This window comes from Esox lucius, chromosome 17, assembly GCF_011004845.1.
Source record: "Esox lucius isolate fEsoLuc1 chromosome 17, fEsoLuc1.pri, whole genome shotgun sequence".
NCBI lineage: Eukaryota > Metazoa > Chordata > Actinopteri > Esociformes > Esocidae > Esox > Esox lucius.
The window spans coordinates 39887206-39912075 of NC_047585.1; the positions used below are offsets into that span (position 1 = coordinate 39887206).

General features: G+C 48.7%; 1 protein-coding gene across 3 annotated transcripts in view; it reads left to right on the top strand.

Annotated features, from left to right (window-relative positions):
* The window catches only part of LOC105024800 (vitamin D3 receptor B), an 81421-nt gene that overhangs the window by 27445 nt on the left and 29106 nt on the right, over window positions 1-24870 (top strand). For all 3 annotated transcript variants that reach the window (XM_029113869.2, XM_029113868.2, XM_029113870.2), the window contains exons 3-6: window positions 5093-5240; window positions 6640-6770; window positions 10584-10768; window positions 12247-12346. In XM_029113869.2, coding sequence (XP_028969702.1) covers window positions 5093-5240; window positions 6640-6770; window positions 10584-10768; window positions 12247-12346 — 564 coding nt within the window. The remainder of the gene's footprint in view (window positions 1-5092; window positions 5241-6639; window positions 6771-10583; window positions 10769-12246; window positions 12347-24870) is intronic.

The window sequence follows — 24870 nt, forward strand, 5'->3', positions numbered from 1 at the left end:
TTGTTTTTCCAAGGATGCAGCTTTCCCATCATACAGCCAGTTCTTGTATTTATCACAGGGATTCTCTTTTCGTCAAAGAATGTTTTTATGCATCGGCAGTAATTATCCAGTTTCACCAGCTTAGTGGTCATTGCAGATATGCCTACATCCACTGCCAAGCCCATCAAGTCGAGTAAACGTAGGCTGGGTCTTACTCATTTTCAATGGGTTTTTCTCAGCTGAAGTCTTTGAGAGGCCATCCTGTCCAGCCACTGCTGCCTTTAGCCTTTTGGGGGCCCTAAGCAAGACCTGGTGGCTGAGGAATCGTTGTGGCCGTAAAAGCTAAAAAAATAATAATAAAAAAACACGTTCAAATGCAAGTCTAGAATGGTGCTTTAATCCGTGAATAAACACATAAAAAAACAGGTAGTGTGCTCATAGATGTACAGGATCTATCCCGGGCCTGGCGAGTAAAAGGGATGGGGCTGCCTCTTAGTCTGCTTGAATATGAGCTCGGACCATCAAGCACCGGTACTCAAATTCTCAGCTGAGAGCCAGAGAAATCTGTATACTATGTTAAGACAGATACTCAGCACACACGGGCTAATTGAGTGAATGTCAGTGACTGACAGAAGTAGACAACTGCTGATGCCCGGCACATTGTACATTTCTAACTATCAACTGTAAGTTGAGAACCTCGACTAAGCGCGCCCGTTCAAAGTTTCTTTTTCCCCCACTGCAATTTATGCTGTGGCCACGTACAAGTATACGATGAGTCGACAACTGTATTTGGATGTGAGTTACCGGAATATAAACTTTCTAAAGGTTTGATTTTCACTGGGTGGTTACAAAAACACAATCGCACATCTCAGAGTAGGGTATTAGGGCTGATTTAGGAACAGACTATCTCTGTTCTTTTTCTGATTGTGAATTTAAAGGTGAACCTAAATCGGTACTTCTCCGGATCCTGTTTGATGCATAACATAGGCCACGCCCCAGATGTGTTTGAGCAGCACCCATGTTTTTCAGACACCTCTGGGGTATTTGCTTTTGCGGCAAGTCATGATGGAGAGTTCTGCCAAAATGGCTTAAATTATTCAGCCTTCCTCCTTACCTCATTGCTCGTGATTTGTGAGTTTGTTTATATTCATATCGGTACAGTATTGAGATTCTGTCACCCTCCTTTGTCTCCACTCAATCCCCCCTCCCCCTCCTCCAGCCCTCATTGCTCCATTACTCCATCCCTCCTCCTCCAGCCACCCCTCCCCATCTTGGCCTGCTCTCCTTTACACTCGGCGGTGGTGAAGGAGAACGGGACTGAGAAAGGGCTTTGTAAAGGACAGTGATTGTTTGTTTACGGAGATGCTACCATTGCGGTGACATGCCTTTCTGCCTCACACAGATTCTTGAGTGAAATAGATACTCTGCCCAATATAACAAGCACCTTATTCTGTTAAATCCTGTAATCAAATATAATCTAGACCCAACATTTTTTCCACCCACTTCGCTCCTTCTGGTTATGTTCCAAGCTCCAGGCACCAGGACCCTAGAATTCACCTCTGCCATGTCAGCTGAAGACTCTACTATTATGCCATCCTAGAAAAGCCACTAGCTACTAACTAATGAGACAATATGTATTCCATGTACAGTATAGTGTGTTGCATTGGGGGTTAAACCGGGGGTAGAAAATATAGTTTTGCTGGATGTAGCACACAGTGCCCCATTAATTTCACATGATATTTGTAAATTTACAAACTCCTGAGTATTTCATACAATACATTCACTGCTGCACTGAAGAAGTTTTTCACAAAAAGAATCGTAATAGAATTAGTGTGGTTGGATTTATTACACAATCCCTCTCTGATTTATTACACAATCCCTCTCTGCTAATGAGCACTAGCAAATGAACAACAATGACATCAAAATATATATTTTTTTCATATTGAATATGTTCTCTACATTACTTAAGCTTTAACCATTTCTCTGTGTGCTCCACCTTTTAATATTCTTTAACTTATATATAGTTTTATTTCAGTAGTAATTTTGTTTCCCTTATATTTTCCCCCACATAGTTTTTCCTTCAAAATGTAGACAATACACACTTCAGACACACAGCAGACATTTATTTATTAGTGGTCAGTACCTATCAAAAGTGGTCCAAGGAAGGAAAAGTGGTGAACCGGCGTCAGGGTCATGGGCGGCCAAGGCTCACTGATGCACATGTAGAGCGAAGGGTGGCCCGATGCAACAGATGAGCTACTGTAGCTCAGATTGCTGAAAAAGTTACTGCTGGTACTTCTAGAAATGTGTCAGAACACACAGTGCACCGCAGTTTGTTGCACATGGGACTGAGTAGCCGCAGACCAGTCAGGGTGCCCATGCTGACCCCTGTCCACTGCCCAAAGCACCTACAATGGGCACGTGAACATCAGTAATGGACCACGGAGCAATGGAAGAAGATGGCCTGGTCTGAGGAATCACGTTTTCTTTTACATCACGTGGATGTCCGGGTGCGTTGCTTACCTGGAGAACACATGGCACCAGGATGCATTATGGGAAGGAGGCAAACCAGCAGAGGCAGTGTGATGCTTTGAACAATGTTCTGCTGGGAAACCGTGGGTCCTGCCATTCATGTGGATGTTACTTTGACACATACCACCTGCCTGAGCATTGTTGCAGACCATGTGCACCCTTTCATGGCAACAGTATTCCCTGATGGCGTTGACCTCTTTCAGCAGGATAATGAGCCCTGCCACAAAGCAAAAATGGTTCAGCAACGGTTTGAGGAATACAACAATTTCAAGGTGTTGACTTGGCCTCCAAATTCCCCAGATCTCAATCCAATCGAGCGTCTGTGGGATGTGCTGGACAAACAGGTCCATGGAGGACTTAAAGGATCTGCCGCTAACATCTTGGTGCCAGGTACCATATCACACCTTCAGAGGTCTAGTGGAGTCCATGCCTTGACGGGTCAGGGCTGTTTTGGCGGCTAAAGGGGGACCTACACAATATTAGGCAGGTGGTCATACTTTTATGGCTGATCGGTGTGTATATATGTATGTATGTATATATATATATATATATATATATATATATATATATATACAACTCTGGAAAAATCACTCCTAATTTTTCTTAAATCAGCATCTCAACATGTATGGCAGCCATTCCATTCCAGTGTTTGTTAAATTCCAACACAGGCACACCTCATTTTACTTAATGAGGTACTGATTAGGTGGTTACCTGAACCAAATCTGATTTAACAAGCAAAAGTAAAAAACACTGCTGTGGTCATCACTATCCTCTTGCAATAGGACCAGCTGGATGGCAAAAACAGTGCAAGTAGTACCTCAAAGGTAATTTGAATAAAAAATGAACTATTCAGCATGACAAAAGAGTTGAAAAGAAAATCTTTGAGTGAGGAAAAGAAGGGTTGAATTCTGGCTTTACTGGCAGAGGGATACAGTGAGGGTCAGGTTGCTTCAGTCCTGAAAATGTCATAGACGGCAGTTCATAAGAACAAGGTCAAGCAACAGACATTGGGGACAACAAAGCTACAGACTGGCAGAGGGCAAAAACTACTGTCCACTGACCTAGATGACCGTCAACTCATTCGAATGTCACTCAACAACCGTAGGATGACATCAAGTGACCTACAAAAAGAATGGCAAACAGCAGCTGTGGTGAGGATGGTTCGAAACAGGCTTCTAGGGGCAGGGCTGAAGTTGTGCAATGCTGGAAAAATGCCCTTCATCAATGAGAAGCAAAGAAGAGCCAGGCTGAAGTTTGCAAAAGACCATAAGGATTGGACAGTAGAGGAATGAAGTAAGGTCAACTTCTCTGACGAGTCAAATTTTCAGCTTTGGCCAACACCTGGTCGTCTAATGGTTAGACGGAGACCTGTCTCTTACCCACTGTGAAATTTGGTGGAGGATCGGTGATGATCTGGGGATGCTTCAGCAATGCTGGAATCGGGCAGATTTGTCTTTGTGAAGGACGCATGGATCAAGCCAAGTACAAGGTTATCCTGGAAGAACACCTGCTTCCTTCTGCTCTGACAATGTTCCCCAACTCTGAGAATAGTTTTTTCCAGCAGGACAATGCTCCATGCCAGGTCAATCAAGGTGTGGATGGAGGACCACCAGATCAAGACCCTGTCATGGCCAGCCCAATCTTCTGACCTGAACCCCATTGAAAACCTCTGGAATTTGATCAAGAGGAAGATGGATGGTCACAAGCCATCAAACAAAGCTGAGCAACTTGAATTTTCATGCCAGGAGTGGCATGAAGTCACCCAACTGCAATGTGACAGACTGGTGGAGAGCATGCCAAGACAAATGAAAGCTGTGATAAAAAATCTGGGTTATTCCACCAAATATTGATTTTAAAACATTAGTATTTTGTTGTTGATAAATGAATATGAATTCGTTTTCTTTGCATTATTTGAGGTCTGAACACGATGCATATTTTATTTGTTATTTCGACAAGTTGATATTTTCACAAAATACAAATAAATAATGACAACATTTTTATTTGTAATTTGGGAGTAATTTTGCCAGTAGTTTATAGAACAAAACAAAATTTTCAATTTTACTCAAACACATACCTATGAATAGTAAAACCAGGGAAACTCATATGTTTGCAGTGGTCTCTTAATGTTTTCCAGAGATGTGTGTGTGCGTGTGTGCGCACATGTATGTGTGTGTGTCTGTGTGTGTTTGTGCGCATGCGCGCATATGTGTATATATATATATATATATATATATATATATATATATATATATGTATGTGTGTATACATGTGTGTTTGTTTTTTTGCAACTGGGAATCCGAGCTTTTTTTTCACTGTGACACACATCTTGTTATTCCTGTCTGAGGGAGATGCTCCATACCATTTGTACAGCAGCCCCAGGCCGAAGAAGGTCATAAGACATCACATACTGATCAATCTCCCACTGTGCCTGACAGGTCAATGGTTGCTTATGTGGCTTTTTCTCTCTTTCCCTTTCTCTCCCCCCACCCCACACACACACACACACACACACACACTCTCTCTCTCTCTCTTCCCCTCACTATCTTACCCCATTTCTCTGCCTCCTCCTCTGTGCGTGCAGTGATGGAGACAACGGCTGTGAGTACCTCCACTCTGGCCAGTGATGACTTTGACAGGAACGCACCACGGATCTGTGGGGTTTGTGGGGACAAGGCCACCGGATTCCACTTCAACGCCATGACCTGCGAGGGCTGCAAAGGTTTCTTCAGGTACGGACAGACACACACACACACACACCGACAGACACACACACCGACATACACACACCGACAGACACACACACCGACAGACACACACACCGACATACACACACCCACAGACACACACCCACAGATACACACAAACAGAAACACACACACACCCACAGACACACACCCACAGACACACACAGATACACACAAACAGACACACACACACACCGACATACACACACCCACAGACACACACACACAGACACACACAGATACACACAAACAGACACACACACACCGACATACACACACCCACAGACACACACACAGACACACACAGATACACACACACAGACCGACACACACAGACACGCACAGACAGACACAGACCGACACACACAGACCGACACACACAGACCGACACACACAGACCGACACAGACTGACATACACAGACCGACATACACAGACCGACACACGCAGACACACACCCCGACACACACACACACACACCCACACACAGACCCACACACAGACACACAAGCAGACACAGACACAGACCCACACACAGACACACAAGCAGACACAGACACACAGACCAACAGACACACACAGACACACAGACCGACACACACAGACCCACACAGACACACAGACCGACAGACACAGACACACACAGACCCACACACAAGCAGACACAGACACAGAGACCAACACACACAGACCGACACACACAGACACACTGACACACAGATACACACACACTGACACACACAGACACAGACACAGACACACACACACACAGACACACACACAGACGACTATAACACACAGACACACACACACAGACAGACACACACACAGACAACTATAACATACAGAGACACACACACACAGACACACACACTCACACACAGACACACACGCCCACAAAACAGATACAGACACACAAACACGCATACACACACAGTCACACCCATGTCCATTGTACGTGCCCAGACCGTTCCATGGACATCCTCCTTGTGGTTGCATCCACCACTCATGTAAATAAAGGGGGGATATAAAAGAAGAATGCTTTGCAATCTGCTTCCATACTTGTCCTCCAGCTGCCTTCACCCATCACTTTGTTCTCGGGCAGGTGTGTGTCTGTGTGTGTCTGTGTGTTTCAGAGAAGGATGAAGCAGTTAATATTAAAATGTATGTGTGTGTGTGTATGTATATATATCCACACTGCATATATTTTCAGCATGTGTGTTGGGGGGGGGGGGGGGGGGGGGGAGTGGACATGGATGCTTAAGAAATCCTTCCTAAGTAATGTCATGCTATTTAAAGTGTTGCCCAAAGGTCACAGCACATTCAACACCAGATTTGAGGACATTAATTACAGCCCCCCCCCCCCCTCCCCCCCTTATGTACAGACGCAGCATGAAGCGCAAGGCCTCCTTTACCTGCCCCTTCAACGGCAGCTGCACCATCACCAAGGACAACCGCCGCCACTGCCAGGCCTGCCGGCTGAAGCGCTGCGTGGACATCGGCATGATGAAGGAGTGTAAGTGTCCCCGGGTCATCATCCTCTTCCTCAAATCCCCATGCTGGTCAGTCGGGGGTGTTTGTGGGGTGGGGGGGTGTGGGGGGGGGGACTGACCATATAACCGACCGCAGGAATAACCCGCCAGATGAGTTGCTCTCTCTTTTACTGCCGTGTCATGAAATAGTTATTGCAGGTCAGGGTTCACTGAGACGTCGGAAGCCTTAGATCCTTTAAGACGGCCTGATTGTAAAACAAGGACAACAAAAAAAGAAAGAAAGAGACTTGGGAATGACTTTACACAACACTTGTGTATGCCGTCCGGATCGCCGGTGTCAAACGTAGAATGGCGGGTGTTGGGGTTCGCCGATTCATCTTACCCTCTTCCATACCACCCGCGAAGCGGAACGCTACAACGCACAGCGAGCGCTGCCAGTGTTTTGCTTGCCAAGTGGCAGCGCACTGCCATCTCTGAGCTCGCACGCACGCACACACGTACACAGCCACGAGCCAGTCGCTGTCTGTGTCATATCATTATCACTGAAGTGTTTCAGAAAGCCCAACTGTTTTCCTTAATGGCGCCACTAGCTGTATCTCTAGCGGACCAAAAAATGGAACTTGTTGTGGCCTCTATGCTGATCGCCCATTGCTCAAGCCTGCAACAGAAAATGCCACCCTGGGTGTCAAAACGTTGTGAGGTGCAGGGGTCCATGGTAGTTGGCCTTTACATTATTGTGGTCCTGTGGGACCGTGGGACATGAGCAAGTGTGGTGAAACTGTTAAATAATCGACTTAATTACGAATTCCAGCCGGATGTGCTCTGTGTGTTTAGCATCGGTTGCACTGTGTTGTGTGTCAGTTGCACTGTGTTGTTTGTCAGTTGCACTGCTTTACAGTTTAAAGGAAGCCGCGGAGGCTGTCGGAGAATGGCCAAAACCTACAAAACATCACCCTACCAAAGGGGAAACATGTAGGAAACATTTGGCTTACTCGCCTGCAACATTTGGCTTACTCAACTAGTCAGTCACAACAATCATACAACCACATTGATCTATGTAAAAATCCTATTTCCTGTTTTTGTATAGGCTGTACTTTCAACAGAGAAATCTAATTTTGCTTTGGTTTAATTTATGATTACATGCTTTTTACAGAATCCTATGTACATTCTATCTTACATGCATAACAAAATAGAAAAATAAAAACTGGACTTACTAACTGTTATATCGGTGATTCTACATAATGCAAAAGTCTGTATACAGCACCCACATTTTTTTAAGGACAATGTCCAGTTTTCGATGCAGTCTTGCTGGTATTTTGTATTAAATGTTTGACACCCCCGACGTAGGTAATATACCTTAATCATAATTTGGCTGATATTAGCACATTTTACAAACAGCCTGTACAGATATATTTAAGCATCTGTCTTGATAAGAAAGGACAATATTAGACAATGCTATTTTAAAACAGTTGTATTTGATAAACTACATGAATTGGAGGGAGAAAATATTGACACTAGATTAGGCTACAGTGTCAACATAGGTTGTGCTCTTACGGTCTCTGATAAATTGCAACAAGTACATTTTCTTTGGTAATTACAAGGAAATACTTGATTCCACTTTGTGCAACACTACTGTCAGAAAGTCAAACCAGCCAGAGTCAGGTCATGAATCAATCGAACAAATCTATTTTATAAAGCTCTTTTTACATCAGCAGTTGTCACAAAGTGCTTTTACATACACCCAGCCTGAAACCACAAAGAGCAAGCAACAACAGGGTTGATCCACAGTGGCTAGGAAAAACCTCCCTAATAGGGGACAAAACCTAGGAAGAAACCTAGAGAGGAACCAGACTCTGAGGGGTGGCCTGGTCTCTTCAGGCTCTGCTGGGTGAACATTAGAAATTGTAATAAATGTGTGTCCAGAGAGTTTATAGAACATAATCCAAGTGAGATACATGACCAGATGGACAAGGACAAGGACAATCTGGGCCGGGTCAGCGGACTGGCAGCTGGAATCGTCAGGTATCGTCAACTACTTGATCTACAACACAGGTGGTTCTGATGATAACATCAACCAGAGGACGAAATACTCTGTCTTTGTTTCGGCTGTAATTAAGATGTTAAAGATAACCTCGAGATACGAGCTATGTGAGTCTTAATCCTCAGGCCAGTGTTGGCAGCAGGTGAATTTAGCCTGTCTTGGTAGTTTACAGAGAGATTAGCTGGGGATAATCTAGTGGCCAGTCTTTGTTGCCATAGGCTTCTTATATTTAAAACAGAAACCCACTTCTGCCTGTCCGTTGTTAGGCAACGGATGGCGACGTGTTGCACACCGATAATAACAGGAGATAATTCAGCCACTCTATGGGGATAATTTAAAAGTAACGTAATCAGAAGAGCTCCATTGTTATTGAAAGCCAGTACATGTTAGCTTTAACACAGTTATTGAAGTGCCAATGGCAGAAACGCACGCTGTCGCGCGTATCGGCAGGGCCTTTTTTGGCGAATGACCTGCATCAGGGAAAACAGGACATTTATCCCGGTGTCATGTAACCGTCTGAAAGTGCTGAGAGTGAGTCCCACACCGTATTTACCCGTAATGTTATGTAACATTTGGACCCGGTCAAGCTCTTCGAGGCCGTTGCCCTGGTTAGAGTGTTTACGGTGTTTACCAGTAGTGCTGGAGCGTTCCAGCGGAGCGTGTAAATGACGCCACCATATGAGCTGTAGACACCTGCTGATGTTCTGGCCAAGATCTAAAGGACTCCTGTTTGTTTCCCGAGAGTCCTGGAAATAGAAGGTTTGGTCGTTGTCCTGTATTCGCCCGGCCAAATCTGAGTACAGTCCAGGCGGGTGTTTTGAATTGTTGTTCTACTGCGGGGGGTGGACTCCAGATACTGTTCGGCCTGTGCGATTTCTCCGTGGGCTCCCGGCGAGTGACACCCCAACACGGAATACACTGACGCGGAAACAGGCGGAGCGGAGTGTGAGCTAATTCACTGGCCGGAAGGACAACAGGCACACCGGCACGGAGACAATGTGTCCTGTGTTGACGGCACCACTAGGGGGTCTTTTCACTGGCACCCCCTCCCGACAACAACAAGGTCCTCTGATGCCTCACGTTGTAGAACACACGCGGTTGTTTACACACTGAGACACACACACACACACACACACGATGAGACACGCACACACTGAGACACACACACGTGACACTGAGACACACACGTGATACTGAGACACACACACACACACTGAGATACGCACGGAGCAAGATAATTATCTGTGTTACCATCTTAATGTTGCAAATATTTCAGACTTAAGTTAGTCAAAATGTGATGTATGCAGTTCAGACTGAGCTTGTCATGGTGTTATGTACTCATTCAGACTAAGCTAGTCATGGTGTTACTGTATGTACTAATTTCAGACAGCTACTCGTGATGTTATTTACTGATTTCAGACTGGGCTAGTCATGGTGTTATATACATATTTCAGACTGAGCTAGTCATTATTGTGATATACACATTTCACAATGAATAATATATGAAGTAATGTACTCATTTCAAACAGAGCTTGTTATGTTGTGACGTACTCATTTCAGACAGGGCTAGTTATGATGTGATTTACTTTTTTCACATTGAGCTAGTTACGGTGTGATGTACTGATTTCGCACCACTTAATTCTTCCTTCTTTGTTCAAAAACACTTTCTCTCTTAATTTAAGACCTGAATTCTCTTTCTCATTCATTTTCCTCTCTTAATCTGACCTTTTTGATGTCCAATTGATCAAGCCCTCTTTCCCTGACTTTCCGCTAAATCTGTATCTCTTGCTCTCAGTCATTTTGACCGATGAGGAGGTGCAGAGGAAGAAAGATCTGATCCAGCGGAGGAAGGATGAGGAGGCGCAGAGGGAGGCACAGCGGCCCCGACTAACGGAGGAGCAGAGCCAGGTCATCGCCACACTGGTGGAGGCACACCACAAGACCTATGATGACTCCTACTCTGACTTCAACCGCTTCAGGGTCCGTGTCCAATCTATAACACCACTGTCCGCTCTATAACACCACTGTCCACTCTATAACACCACTGTCCACTCTATAACACCACTGTCCACTCTATAACACCACTGTCCTGTCTACACCACTGTCCAATCTATAACACCACTGTCCTGTCTACACCACTGTCCAATCTATAACACCACTGTCCACTCTATAACACCACTGTCCTGTCTACACCACTGTCCAATCTATAACACCACTGTCCTGTCTACACCACTGTCCAATCTATAACACCACTGTCCACTCTATAACACCACTGTCCACTCTATAACACCACTGTCCAATCTATAACACCACTGTCCACTCTATAACACCACTGTCCACTCTATAACACCACTGTCCTGTCTACACCACTGTCCACTCTATAACACCACTGTCCTGTCTACACCACTGTCCTGTCTACACCACTGTCCAATCTATAACACCACTGTCCTGTCTACACCACTGTCCAATCTATAACACCACTGTCCACTCTATAACACCACTGTCCACTCTATAACACCACTGTCCTGTCTACACCACTGTCCACTCTATAACACCACTGTCCACTCTATAAAACCACTGTCCACTCTATAACACCACTGTCCAATCTATAACACCACTGTCCTGTCTACACCACTGTCCACTCTATAACACCACTGTCCACTCTATAACACCACTGTCCACTCTATAACACCACTGTCCACTCTATAACACCACTGTCCTGTCTACACCACTGTCCAATCTATAACACCACTGTCCAATCTATAACACCACTGTCCTGTCTACACCACTGTCCAATCTATAACACCACTGTCCACTCTATAACACCACTGTCCTGTCTACACCATCTATTCTGTAACACCAGTATATACTAGTGTCCACTTTGTAACACCAGTATCTATTCTGTAACACCAGTATATACTAGTGTCCACTCTGTAACACCAGTATCTATTCTGTAACACCAGTATATACTAGTGTCCACTCTGTAACACCAGTATCTGTTCTGTAACACCAGTATATACTAGAGTCCACTTTGTAACACCACTATATACTAGTGTCCACTGTGTTACTCCAGTATCTATTCTGTAATAGCAGTATATACTAGTGTCCACTTTGTAACACTAGTATCTGTTCGGTAACACCAGGATGTACTAGTGCCCACTTTGTAACTCCAGTATCTATTCTGTAACACCAGTATTCCGAATAATGCCTGAAGTGGAGTAAATGGTGTGGGATCTAACACTCTGTTTTCATATGCTCGATATCATTCCATTCACTCTATTCCAGCCATCATCGTGAGCCATTCACTCAGCTGTCTCTGTGTTGCTGGTTTTGCACTTTCGCTCACCTCAAACGACGTTTATTGAAGTTTTGTAATTCACAGGATCCTTAAAGATCTAATACGGCCATGAAAGGTATCTGCTTGGGAGATAAGTGGCGTCGTGTCTGTTGTCTTCCAGCCTCCTGTCCGAGAAGGCCCAGTTACCCGAAGTGCCAGCAGAGCTGCTTCCCTCCACTCTCTGTCAAACGCCTCATCTGACTCCTTCAGCCCCTCCCCAGGTAAACCTCACACACCTGAAACCGCTTCTGAGCCCCGCTTCCACCACTGCCTGGGACCCCTCACCGGGGTGGGACTTGTGGTCCTCCGTTTGCAGACCCAGGTCTGGTAACCTTGACTCCGCACCACCCAGACCTGTAATAGGAAAGGCTCTGATTTGACAGCACCACCGGCGACATTCCCTAGCCTGTGTGAGATTTAAGCACGCGGAGCATTCCTTTGGGATAACTATTCCAGGTTATAGAATGCTGACCGTGTTAGCATATTATTGTTTAAATATTGGTGAACATGACAAATCTGAACAGGAATCACATAAAAAAAAATACATACATCTCAGTACAGTTGAATATACACTCACCTAAAGGATTATTAGGAACACCTGTTCAATTTCTCATTAATGCAATTATCTAATCAACCAATCACATGGCAGTTGCTTCAATGCATTTAGGGGTGTGGTCCTGGTCAAGACAATCTCCTGAACTCCAAACTGAATGTCAGAATGGGAAAGAAAGGTGATTTAAGCAATTTAGAGCGTGGCATGGTTGTTGGTGCCAGGCGGGCCGGTATTTCACAATCTGCTCAGTTACTGGGATTTTCACGCACATTCATTTCTAGTGTTTACAAAGAATGGTGTGAAAAGGGAAAAACATCCAGTATGCGGCAGTCCTGTGGGCGAAAATGCCTTGTTGATGCTAGAGGCCAGAGGAGAATGGGCCGACTGATTCAAGTTGATAGAAGAGCAACTTTGACTGACATAACCACTCGTTACAACTGAGGTATGCAGCAAAGCATTTGTGAAGCCACAACACGCACAACCTTGAGGCAGATGGGCTACAACAGCAGAAGACCCCACCGGGTACCACTCATCTCCACTACAAATAGGAAAAAGAGGCTACAATTTGCACAAGCTCACCAAAATTGGACAGTTGAAGACTGGAAGAATGTTGCCTGGTCTGATGAGTCTCGATTTCTGTTGAGACATTCAGATGGTAGAGTCAGAATTTGGCGTAAACAGAATGAGAACATGGATCCATCATGCCTTGTTACCACTGTGCAGGCTGGTGGTGGTGGTGTAATGGTGTGGGGGATGTTTTCGTGGCACACTTTAGGCCCCTTAGTGCCATTGTTTAAATGCCACGGCCTACCTGAGCATTGCTTCTGACCATGTCCATCCCTTTATGAACACCATGTACCCGTCCTCTGATGGCTACTTCCAGCAGGATAATGCACCATGTCACAAAGCTCGAATCATTTCAAATTGGTTTCTTGAACATGACAATGAGTTCACTGTACTGAAATGGCCCCCACAGTCACCAGATCTCAACCCCATAGAGCATCTTTGGGATGTGGTGGAACGGAAGCTTCGTGCCCTGGATGTGCATCCCACAAATCTCCATCAACTGCAAGATGCTATCCTACCAATATGGGCCAACATTTCTAAAGAATGCTTTCAGCACCTTGTTGAATCAATGCCACGTAGAATTAAGGCAGTTCTGAAGGCGAAATCATATATATATAACATTACAGCTCATAAGTTAGCATACCCTGGCAGAAATTGTGAAATTTTGGCATTGATTTAGAAAATATGACTGATCATGCAAAAAACTGACTTTTATTTAAGGTTAGTGATCATATGAAGCCATTTATTATCACATAGTTGTTTGGCACCTTTTTAAATCATAATGAAAGAAATCACCCAAATGGCCCTGATCAAAGGTTTTGGTCTTGTTACAGACACACAAGGTGACACACACAGGTGAAAATGCTAATTAAATGTGAATTTCCCACACCTGTGGCTTTTTAAATTGCAATTAGTGTTTGTGTGTAAATAGTCAATGAGTTTGTTAGCTCTCACGTGGATGCACTGAGCAGGCTAGATACTGAGCCATGAGGAGCAGAAATAACTTTCAAAAGACCTGCGTAACAAGGTAATGGTAAGTTTATAAGGATGAAAAAGATATCCAAAGCCTTGCAAATGCCAATAAATTCAATCACTTATTAAGAAGTGGAAAAGTCAGGGATCTCTTGATACCAAGCCAATGTCAGGTAGACCAAGAAAGATTTCAGCCAAAACTGCCAGAAGAATTGTTCGGAATACAAAGATAAACCCACAGGTAACCTCAGGAGAAATACAGGCTGCTCTGGAAAAAGAGGGTGTGTTTGTTTCAAGGAGCACAATAATAAGATTCTTGAACAAAAATGAGCTGCATGGTCGAGTTGCCAGAAAGAAGCCTTTACTGCGCCTTTGCCACAAAAAAGTCTGGTTACAATATGCCCGACAACACTGTGACACACCTCACAGCTTCTGGCACACTGTAATTTGGGGTGATCAAAATATAGCTTTAGGGTCCCAGCCCTAAGTGCTATATTTGGAGAGGTGTCAACAGGGCCTATAGTGAACAGAATAACCACAGTGAAGTGGCTGGTGAAAATCTGGGGAAATCTGAAAATTTGGTGAAAATGTATGGCAAGATGAATGTAGCCATGTTATCAGAAAATAGTGGCAGACAATTTGCATTCTTCTGCACGAAAGTTGCGTATGGGTTGCTCTTGGACTTTCCAGCATGAAAAAGACCCTAAGCACAAGGCCAAGTTGACCCTGCAGTGGTTACAGCAGAAAAAAGTGAAGGTTCTGGAGTGGACGTCACAGTCTCCTGGCCTAAATATCATTGAGCCAATCTGGGGAGATCTCAAATGTGCGATTCATTCAAGATGACCAAAGACCGCAAGACGAATGGGCAGCTATACCACCTGCAAGAACTCTGGGCTTTATAGACAACTATTACAAAAGACTGCACGCTGTCATTGATGCTAAAGGGGGCAATACACAGTATTAAGAAATAAGGGTAAGCAGACTTTTGAACAGGGTACTGTTTTTTTTTCTTAGTTGCCTAGTTTTGTTTTATGATTGTGCCATTCTGTTGTGATCTACAGTCGAATGTGAATCCTATAAGAAATAAAAGTGATGTTTTGCCTGCTCACTCACTGTTTTCTTTACAAATGGTACATATATTACCAATTCTCCAAGGGTATGCAAACTTTTGAGCACAACTGTATATACATATATATGTGTATGTATATGTGTGTGTGTTTATATATGTGTATACAGTGGGTAGAACAAGTATTTGATACACTGCCGATTTTGCAGGTTTTCCTACTGACAAAGCATGTAGAGGTCTAATTTTTATCAAAGGTACACGTCAACTGTGAGAGACGGAATCGACAACCAAAATCCAGAAAATCAAATTTTTTTATAATTAATTTGCATTTTATTGCATGACATAAGTATTTGATCACCTACCAACCAGTAAGAATTCCAGCTCTCACAGACCTGTTAGATTTTCTTTAAGAAGCCCTCCTGTTCTCCACTCATTACCTGTATTAACTGCACCAGTTTGAAGTGGTTACCTGTATAAAAGACACCTGTCCACACAGTCAATCAAACAGACTTCCACCTCTCCACAATTGCCAAGACCAGAGAGCTGTATAAGGACATCAGGGATAGAATTGTAGACCTGCACAAGGACCTGGTCAATGACCTGAAGAAAGCTGGGACCACAGTCTCAAAGAAAACCATTAATAACACACTACGCCGTAATGGATTAAAATCCTGCAGAGCACGCAAGGTCCCCCTGCTCAAGCCAGCGCATGCCCAGGCTCGACTGAAGTTTGCCAATGACCATCTGGATGATCCAGAGGAGGAATGGGAGAAGTTAATGTGGTCTGATGAGACAAAAATAGAGCTTTTTGGTCCCACCATCCCAACCGTGAAGCATGGAGGTGGAAACATCATTCTTTGGGGATGCTTTTCTGCAAAGGGGACAGGACGACTGCACTGTATTGAGGGGAGGATGGGGTCATGGCCAACAACCTCCTTCCCTCAGTAAGAGCATTGAAGATGGGTTGTGGCTGGGTCTTTCAGCATGACAACGATCACAAAGAAGAACATTCATGAGATGCTGACCAAATAAAAAGATGCTGGAGAAGTGCTTGACACCATCTGTCATGCATGGTGGAGGCAATGTGATGATCTGGGGGTGCTTTGGTAGAGTTAAGTGGAAGATTTGTCCATGGTTTAAAAGGATCTTGAAGAAGGAAGGCTATCACTCCATTTTGCAACACCATTTCATACCCTGTGGACAGCATTTGATTCCTCCTACAACCGCTCCAAACTATGCTAGAACTCTTTAGGGATGAAGCAAGCAGCTGATATTCTGTCTATAATGGAGTGGCCAGAACAGTCACCGGATCTCAACCCTATTGAGCTGTTGTGGGAATAGTTTGACCATATGGTACGTAAGAAGTGCCCATCAAGCCAATCCAACTTGTGGGAGGTGCTTCAGGAAGAATGGGGTGAAATCTCTTCAGAATACTGTCCCTCAACAAATTCACAACTAAAAAGCCAAAGATTAGCAAGGCGGTATTTGTTGCAAATTGAGGATTCTTTGACAAAAGCATATTTTGAAGGACACACTTATTATTTCAATGAAAGATAATTATTACCATTCCTTTTGCTATATTTCCTATTCAAACTCATCCCATTTATGTTTTCATGGAAAACAAGGACATTTCTAAGTGACCCCAAACCTTTGAACGCTGGTATACACTAATACAGCCTTCATGTTCATGCAGTTTTTTGTAGGTCTAAAGTTTAACTCCACATACTGATCATTCAATCAAATGTATTCATAAAGCCCTTTGTACATCAGCAGTTCTCACAAAGTACTTTTACGGATAGCTGGTCTGAAAGCCCAATGAGCAAGCAACAACAAGAAATGATGCGCAGTTGATCAACTTAACATGTTTTTATTTTAAGTAATAAGGATGTCTTGACCATGGACAGGTTTTTCCTCATGTAGAAACGCACACCACCACCTAAGTTCCCATTTAAAATTAGCTTGAGACTGCTTAAGCCACTGGGAGAAATGCTGCATGCCTAAAGATTGCTTAAGTGCAGCTTCTTCGGCAGTTGCTGCATGTTGACCTTGTATACCAGAATCCCCTGCGTACATTTGTACTGGTCTTACAGAAGAACAGGACTGGTAATTTATATACATTATAAGCTTACAGGACCCACCTCCATTGTACAGCTGACAGACAATGAGATTTTGATTCTAACAGATTTCTTTCTGACACACTTGAATCCCTACATTTTAAAGCATTGGAGCAGAAATGAAACAAGACTAGTTTAGAGTGTTAAATTCTGTGATGTACAGTATCAAAAGCTTTTGGATAATTTAAAAACCCATATTCTACCACTCCCCCTTTTGTCAAACTTCAATTTAATTATCTCCCAAAAAACTTAGCTGACTCAGTAGAAGCAGTCTCTCTAAAGCCAAATTTCATGGGTATAGTAACATCCCTGGTATTTCAAAGATCAGTCATTTTTGCCGCAACTGCCTTCCCTGCAGCCTTTGGAATGGCAAAATAAAAGCAATTTTTTCCTATAATTATTGACTCTAAAACAGTCTCAAGAATTTAATATCGGGGTGATAAAAACTTCTTTGAGTTATTTTGGGAACATACCTGTCACGTCCTGGCTGTGCCCCTAGCCATCTCTGCGCTGGGCTCGGGGCATAGCCAGGACAGGACAGGAGGTGGCCTTTAGCCACCTCTACTCCTTTTTTTGGTTTCCCCAATTGGAGGCAGGTGTTAGTCATTGCCTCCAATTGGGGACCCTATTTAAGTTTAGTTTGTAGGCCCCAAGGCGTGGTTCATTTTGGTTTTGTTTGTCCTGTGTAAGGAATACCCACGTCACTGGTTGCTGCCTTTTTGTTTTGTTGGAGTCCTTCTTTCTTTTGTTTGAATAAAACATGGATTACCCTTGTGACCTTCAGTCTGCGCCTCTGTCCTTTCCACCCCACGACCGTGACAGAATGAACCACCAAAAAAGGAACCGCAGACGCACGAGGAAGACCCGCCATGGCCACAGGGACAACTCCCTGTGGTTGTGGGAGAAGCCAGAGACGCCGGAGGAGGAAGCTCGGCGTCTCTGCGCTTATTCCGGCTACGCCCCTCCGGTACACCCGTTGAGAGGGGAGTATGCCTGGAGAGGCGATTGGGGGGCTGACTCCCTCTCCCCGGACGACGAGGATGTGGTGTATGGGAGAGTGGAGGAAGACCCCCCGGTGGCGCAAACCCGGAGGTCGCCCCAAGACTTTTTTGGGGGGGTGCTATGGGGCGTGGACCAGTGGGGTGGTGTCAAGCCCCTCAGCCGGCAGGAGGAGGGGGTCGTCAAGGAGCTCCTACAGGAGATGCAGAGGACGGAGAGGACGGGCCGTAGGAGGGGAGGCCAGAGGAGGAAGCAGCAGCCCGTGCCTCCTACCAGCCACGGGTTGGATGGTACGAGTGGTCCCCTGTCCAGTCGGCGTGCCCCACTCCCTACTCCGCAGCCTGCTACCACCCCGCGGCCTACCCCGCGGCCTACCCCGCGGCCTACCCCGCGGCCTACCCCGCGGCCTACCCCGCGGCGCCCTGCTTCCCCTGCTGCCAGGGAGCCGCAGCCAGCGCCCCCTGCTGCTTGGGAGCCGCAGCCAGCGCCCCCCGCTGCCTGGGAGCCGCAGCTAGCGCTCCCCGCTGCCTGGGAGCCGCAGCTAGCGCTCCCCGCTGCCTGGGAGCCGCAGCCAGCGCCCCCTGCTGCTTGGGAGCCGCAGCCAGCGCCCCCCGCAGCTTGGGAGCCGCAGCCAGCGTCCCCCGCTGCCTGGGAGCCGCAGCCAGCGCCGCCAGCGCCCCCCGCTGCCTGGGAGCCGCAGCCAGCGCCCCCCGCTGCCTGGGAGCCGCAGCCAGCGCCGCCAGCGCCCCCCGCTGCCTGGGAGCCGCAGCCAGCGCCCCCCGCAGCTCGGGAGCCGCAGCCAGCGCCCCCCGCAGCTTGGGAGCCGCAGCCAGCGTCCCCCGCGGCCTGGGAGCCGCAGCCAGCGCCGCCAGCGCCCCCCGCTGCCTGGGAGCCGCAGCCAGCGCCCCCCGCTGCCTGGGAGCCGCAGCCAGCGCCGCCAGCGCCCCCCGCTGCTTGGGAGCCGCAGCCAGCGCCCCCCGCTGCTTGGGAGCCGCAGCCAGCGCCCCCCGCTGCTTGGGAGCCGCAGCCAGCGTCCCCCGCTGCTTGGGAGCCGCAGCCAGCGCCCCCCGCTGCTTGGGAGCCGCAGCCAGCGTCCCCCGCTGCTTGGGAGCCGCAGCCAGCGCCCCCCGCTGCTTGGGAGCCGCAGCCAGCGTTCCCCGCTGCCTGGGAGCCGCAGCCAGCGCCGCCAGCGCCCCCCGCTGCCCAGTGGCCGCAGCCGCCAGCTCCTCCCGCTGCCCAGTGGCCGCAGCCGCCAGCTCCTCCCGCTGCCCAGTGGCCGCAGCCGCCAGCTCCTCCCGCTGCCCAGTGGCCGCAGCCGCCAGCTCCTCCCGCTGCCCAGTGGCCTCAGCCGCCAGCTCCTCCCGCTGCCCAGTGGCCTCAGCCGCCAGCTCCTCCCGCTGCCCAGTGGCTTCAGCCGCCAGCTCCACCCGCTGCCCAGTGGCCTCAGCCGCCAGCTCCACCCGCTGCCCAGTGGCCTCAGCCGCCAGCTCCTCCCGCTGCCCAGTGGCCTCAGCCGCCAGCTCCACCCGCTGCCCAGTGGCCTCAGCCGCCAGCTCCTCCCGCTGCCCTGTTTTCGCCGCCGCCAGGACCCGCCGTGGACTGGCCGCCGCCCGGGCCCGCGGATGACTGGCCGCCGCCGCCCGGGCCCACGGATGACTGGCCGCCGCCGCCCGGGCCCGCGGATGACTGGTTGCCGCCGCCCGAGCCAGCGGTTGACTGGCCGCCCGAGGCCGCGGATGACTGGCCGCCGCCGCCCGAGCCCGCGGTTGACTGGCCGCCTTGTCCCGCAGCGCCTTCACCTGCCCAGGAGCCCCCGCATCGTCCCACGGCGCCCTCGCCTGTCCCGGCCTCAGCGGCGCCCTCGCCTGTCCCGGCCTCAGCGGCGCCCTCGCCTGTCCCGGCCTCAGCGGCGCCCTCGCCTGTCCCGGCCTCAGCGGCGCCCTCGCCTGTCCCGGCCTCAGCGGCGCCCTCGCCTGTCCCGGCTCTCCCTGTTCCTCCGCCGGCTCTCCCTGACCCTCCGCCGGCTTCCCCGTCTCCGGCTCCTTCGCCGGCTCTCCCACAGGGTTCTGACCCTCCGCCGGCTCCCCCGGCTCCTGCTCCTCCACCGGCTCCTATTCCCCCGCCGGCTCCCCCGGCTCCTGCTCCTCCGCCGGCTGCCGACCTGCCGCCGGCTCCTATTCCTCCGCCGGCTCCCCCGTCTCCTGCTCCTCTGCCGGCTGCCGACCTGCCGCCGGCTCCTATTCCTCCACCGGCTCCCCCATCTCCTATTCCTCTGCCGGCTCCTGTTCCTCCACCGGCTCCCCTGTCTCCTATTCCTCCGCCGGCTCCCCCGGCTCCTACTCCTCCGCCGGCTCTCCCGCCGGCTCCGGACCCTCCGCCGGCTCCCCCGGCTCCTGCTCCTCCACCGGCTCCTATTCCCCCGCCGGCTCCCCCGTCTCCTATTCCTCTGCCTGCTCCTGTTCCTCCGCCAGCTCCCCCGGCTCCTACTCCTCTGCCGGCTCTTCCGCCGGCTCCGGACCCTCCGCCGGCTCTTCCGCCGGCCCTTCCGCCGGCTCCGGACCCTCCGCCGGCTCCCCCAGCTCTTGCTCCTCCACCGGCTCCTGCTCCTCCGCCGGCACCTACTCCTCCGCCGGCTCTTCCGCCGGCTCCTGACCCTCCACCGGTTTCCCCGTCTCCTACTCCTCCGCCGGCTCTTCCGCAGGCTCCTGACCCTCCGCCGGCTCCCCCGTCTCCTATTCCTCCGCCGGCTCCCCCGACTCCTACTCCACCGCCGGCTCTTCCGCCGGCTCCGGACCCTCCGCCGGCTTCCCCGGCTCCGAACCCTCCGCCGGCTTCCCCGGCTCCTGCTCCTCCGCCGGCTCCTATTCCCCCGCCGGCTCCCCCGTCTCCTGCTCCTCCGCCGGCTCCTACTCCTCCGCCGGCTCTTCCGCCGGCTCCTGACCCTTCGCCGGTTTCCCCATCTCCTGCTCCTCCGCCGGCTCTTCCGCCGGCTCCGGACCCTCCGCCGCCTCCCCCGGCTCCTGCTCCTCCGCCGGCTCCCCCGTCTCCTGCTCCTCCGCCGGCTCTTCCGCCGGCTCCTGACCCTCCGCCGGTTTCCCCGTCTCCTATTCCTCCACCGGCTCCTGCTCCTCCGCCGGCTGTCGACCCTCCGCCGGCTCCCCCGGCTCCTGCTCCTCCGCCGGCTCTCGACCCTCTGCCGGCTCCCCCGGCTCCTGTTCCTCCGCCGGCTGTCAACCCGCCGACGGCTCTCCTGCCGGCTCCTGTCCCTCCGCCGGCTCTCCCGTCTCCTGACCCTCTGCCTCCCTGGCCTGTCCCTGCAGCTCCGCCTCCCCGGCCTGTGCCGGCGGCTCCGGGCGCTGAGCCTCCGCCGGTCCGGGTGTGGTCGTCCCGGTCTTGCGGTCGGGAGCCCGCACCTTTGGGGGGGGGTACTGTCACGTCCTGGCTGTGCCCCTAGCCATCTCTGCGCTGGGCTCGGGGCATAGCCAGGACAGGACAGGAGGTGGCCTTTAGCCACCTCTACTCCTTTTTTTGGTTTCCCCAATTGGAGGCAGGTGTTAGTCATTGCCTCCAATTGGGGACCCTATTTAAGTTTAGTTTGTAGGCCCCAAGGCGTGGTTCATTTTGGTTTTGTTTGTCCTGTGTAAGGAATACCCACGTCACTGGTTGCTGCCTTTTTGTTTTGTTGGAGTCCTTCTTTCTTTTGTTTGAATAAAACATGGATTACCCTTGTGACCTTCAGTCTGCGCCTCTGTCCTTTCCACCCCACGACCGTGACAATACCTTGGTTTAGCAATAAGTTAATCAAATGTGTTAACAGTGATCTTAAAATGTATTTGTTTTGTAATGAACACATTATAAAACGCGTACACATGCTTGGCTTTCGAGGATTTCTACTTAGGATTGTGTTGACTTTGTGCAGAGCCTGGGGTCTAGTGAGCAGGTGCTTGGTTCTGAACGCAATCCTTGCATCTTTCAAGATGTGCATTTCATCTTGTTGAATCCCTTTTTATTTTCAACTCTGAAAAAAGCAAAAATACCCTCAAATATAAAATGCATAAAGAGTTTAACTTTCAACTAAGTGGCTCAAACCAAAGATTTTGGAGGTTTAGGGATAATTGTAATTGTATAATAACAGAAAAAGTAAACTTTCTATATGTCAGAACTCTTATCAGCTCTTTCTCTTCAAAATATATTGTATCCTTGCGATTAATAAAGAGTAGTAGGTGTTAGAGAAAAACATTTTCGAAAATAAAAATAATCCAGATTGGAATCTACCTGGAACTACTGCTCTCCTTCAGGCTTTAACTGTTGGTCCCACAGGGCTTGCATGGTTCACCGTTTGAAATGTCTTAAAAGTTTTGCTGGATTGAAACTGAGCCTTTAACTCCAGCGCTTCATTCTGTATTATATATTATCAGTAGGGGCACTGATAGTTCTAGTGCAGGGCTTACCAACCCTGTTCCTGTAGAGCTAACCTCTTGTCCGTTCTTTTTCCTACCCTAATTTAATGCACCTGATTCTGAAAATTAGCTGGATGAAAAGCTTAATCAGGTTAGTCACGACTGGGGTTGGAGGCCTGGTCACAGCCTTGTTTTGGGGCTCCAAAAACAGTTTTACGTCTCTTCTTCATGACATTTTATTCACAGCAATAAACTTTTGCCCTTTAAACTCTTTTTTCTTTTATTGTACTCCGATGTGGTAAATGAAAGGGGCCTTAAACCGGCCTTATGGTTCACCAGCTTCTACCATTAACCAGCAGTTGCAGTTTAAACTCAAACTAACATTGAAAAGCCACTAAGCATTTAAACAAAACAGTGTGAATACGCAAGAAACACTCCCAAGAAATGCCATTGGCATGGAAATTGAATCGAAAAAATACAATGAAACATTTTGTACAAACATCTGTGTTCTCTTTCCTTTGTGGCGCCGCTGCGTTTCTGGCCTAGTGGACGGAGAATTACAGCGGCGTAAGGGCCCATGGTGTGGGTGCTCCACCCTGGTGGTGTTTCTGGATAAGGCCTGGCGGGATAATACTGGCCTAGTGGACGGAGAATTACAGCGGCGTAAGGGTCTGTGGTGTGGGTGCTCCACCCTGGTGGTGTTTCTGGATAAGGCCTGGCGGGATGATGCTGGCCTAGTGGACGGAGAATTACTGCAGCGTAAGGGTCTGTGGTGTGGATGCTCCACCCTAGTGGTGTTTCTGGATAAGGCCTGGCGGGATAATGCTGGCCTAGTGGACGGAGAATTACAGCGGCGTAAGGGTCTGTGGTGTGGATGCTCCACCCTGGTGTTGTTTCCAGATGAGGCCTGGCGGGATGATGCTGGCCTAGTGGATGGAGAATTACAGCGGCGTAAGGGACTGTGGTGTGGGTGCTCCACCCTGGTGGTGTTTCCAGATGAGGCCTGGTGGGAATGCTGGCCTTTGTGGATGGGGCTTGGTGGTGCAGGGTGCTGCAGACATTTCTGGGTGGGGTTGGATGATGCGTGGTAATGCTAGTCTCTTTGGAAGGAGGCCAGTGGCATAGGGTGGAGCTGGCCTCTGGGTTGGGCCTGATGATTGTGATCTTCGAGAATGTACTGCCGATTTCACATTATTTTTGTTATTTGCTTGGTTTCCAGAGCAGATTATTTCCTTACAGCAATCTCCCTGTTTGTTCCAGTGTACTAGGTTGTAGGTAAGCTGGGCGGGTGGTATGCTAGGTGAACATTGTCTGAGTGAGCACAGCCTCTTTTCAGCTCAGTGTTCTTGCTCTGAATAAAGTGAATAGGCGTATCACCACATGGCATCATGGGGATTTGCAACATGATGTTGGTGTCTCTCTGGCTACCTCTTGGTCCACTGGCCCCTCAAGACCATAAAATCATTACTACCTGTAATATGATTGGTAGTATTTTTTGGCCCCATGTAATATGTTGCTTGACAGATCCTCCGGAGTACTTGATTTCATTGGAATTTCTGTCTGAGATGCAAATGAATAGTTAATTTCTGAGATGTTTTTCATTTAAATCACATCTGCTTATGTGCTCCTGTTGTGGTTGTGGTGTTGGAGAGATGTTCCTCTAATGGTGTGGGCTGGGGACTACAGGTCAGTCTTCAGTGTTCCTCACTCCTGGTACTCTGGAGCTGGTGTACGTAAAGGCAGACCTTCGAATGCTGTTCTATGGAAAGGCAGACCTTAGAATGCTGCTCTATGGAAAGGCAGACCTTAGAATGCTGCTCTATGGAAAGGGAGACCTTAGAATGCTGCTCTATGGACAGGCAGACCATAGAATGATGGTGTATGTAAAGGCACACAGTACATTGTTGCTCTATGGAAAGGCAGTCTGTAGAATGCTGCTGTATGGAAAGGGACACAGTACAATGCTGCTCTATGGAAAGGCAGACCTTAGAATGCTGCTCTATGGACAGGCAGACCATAGAATTATGGTGTATGTAAAGGCATACTGTAGAATTATGTTCTATGTAAAGGCACA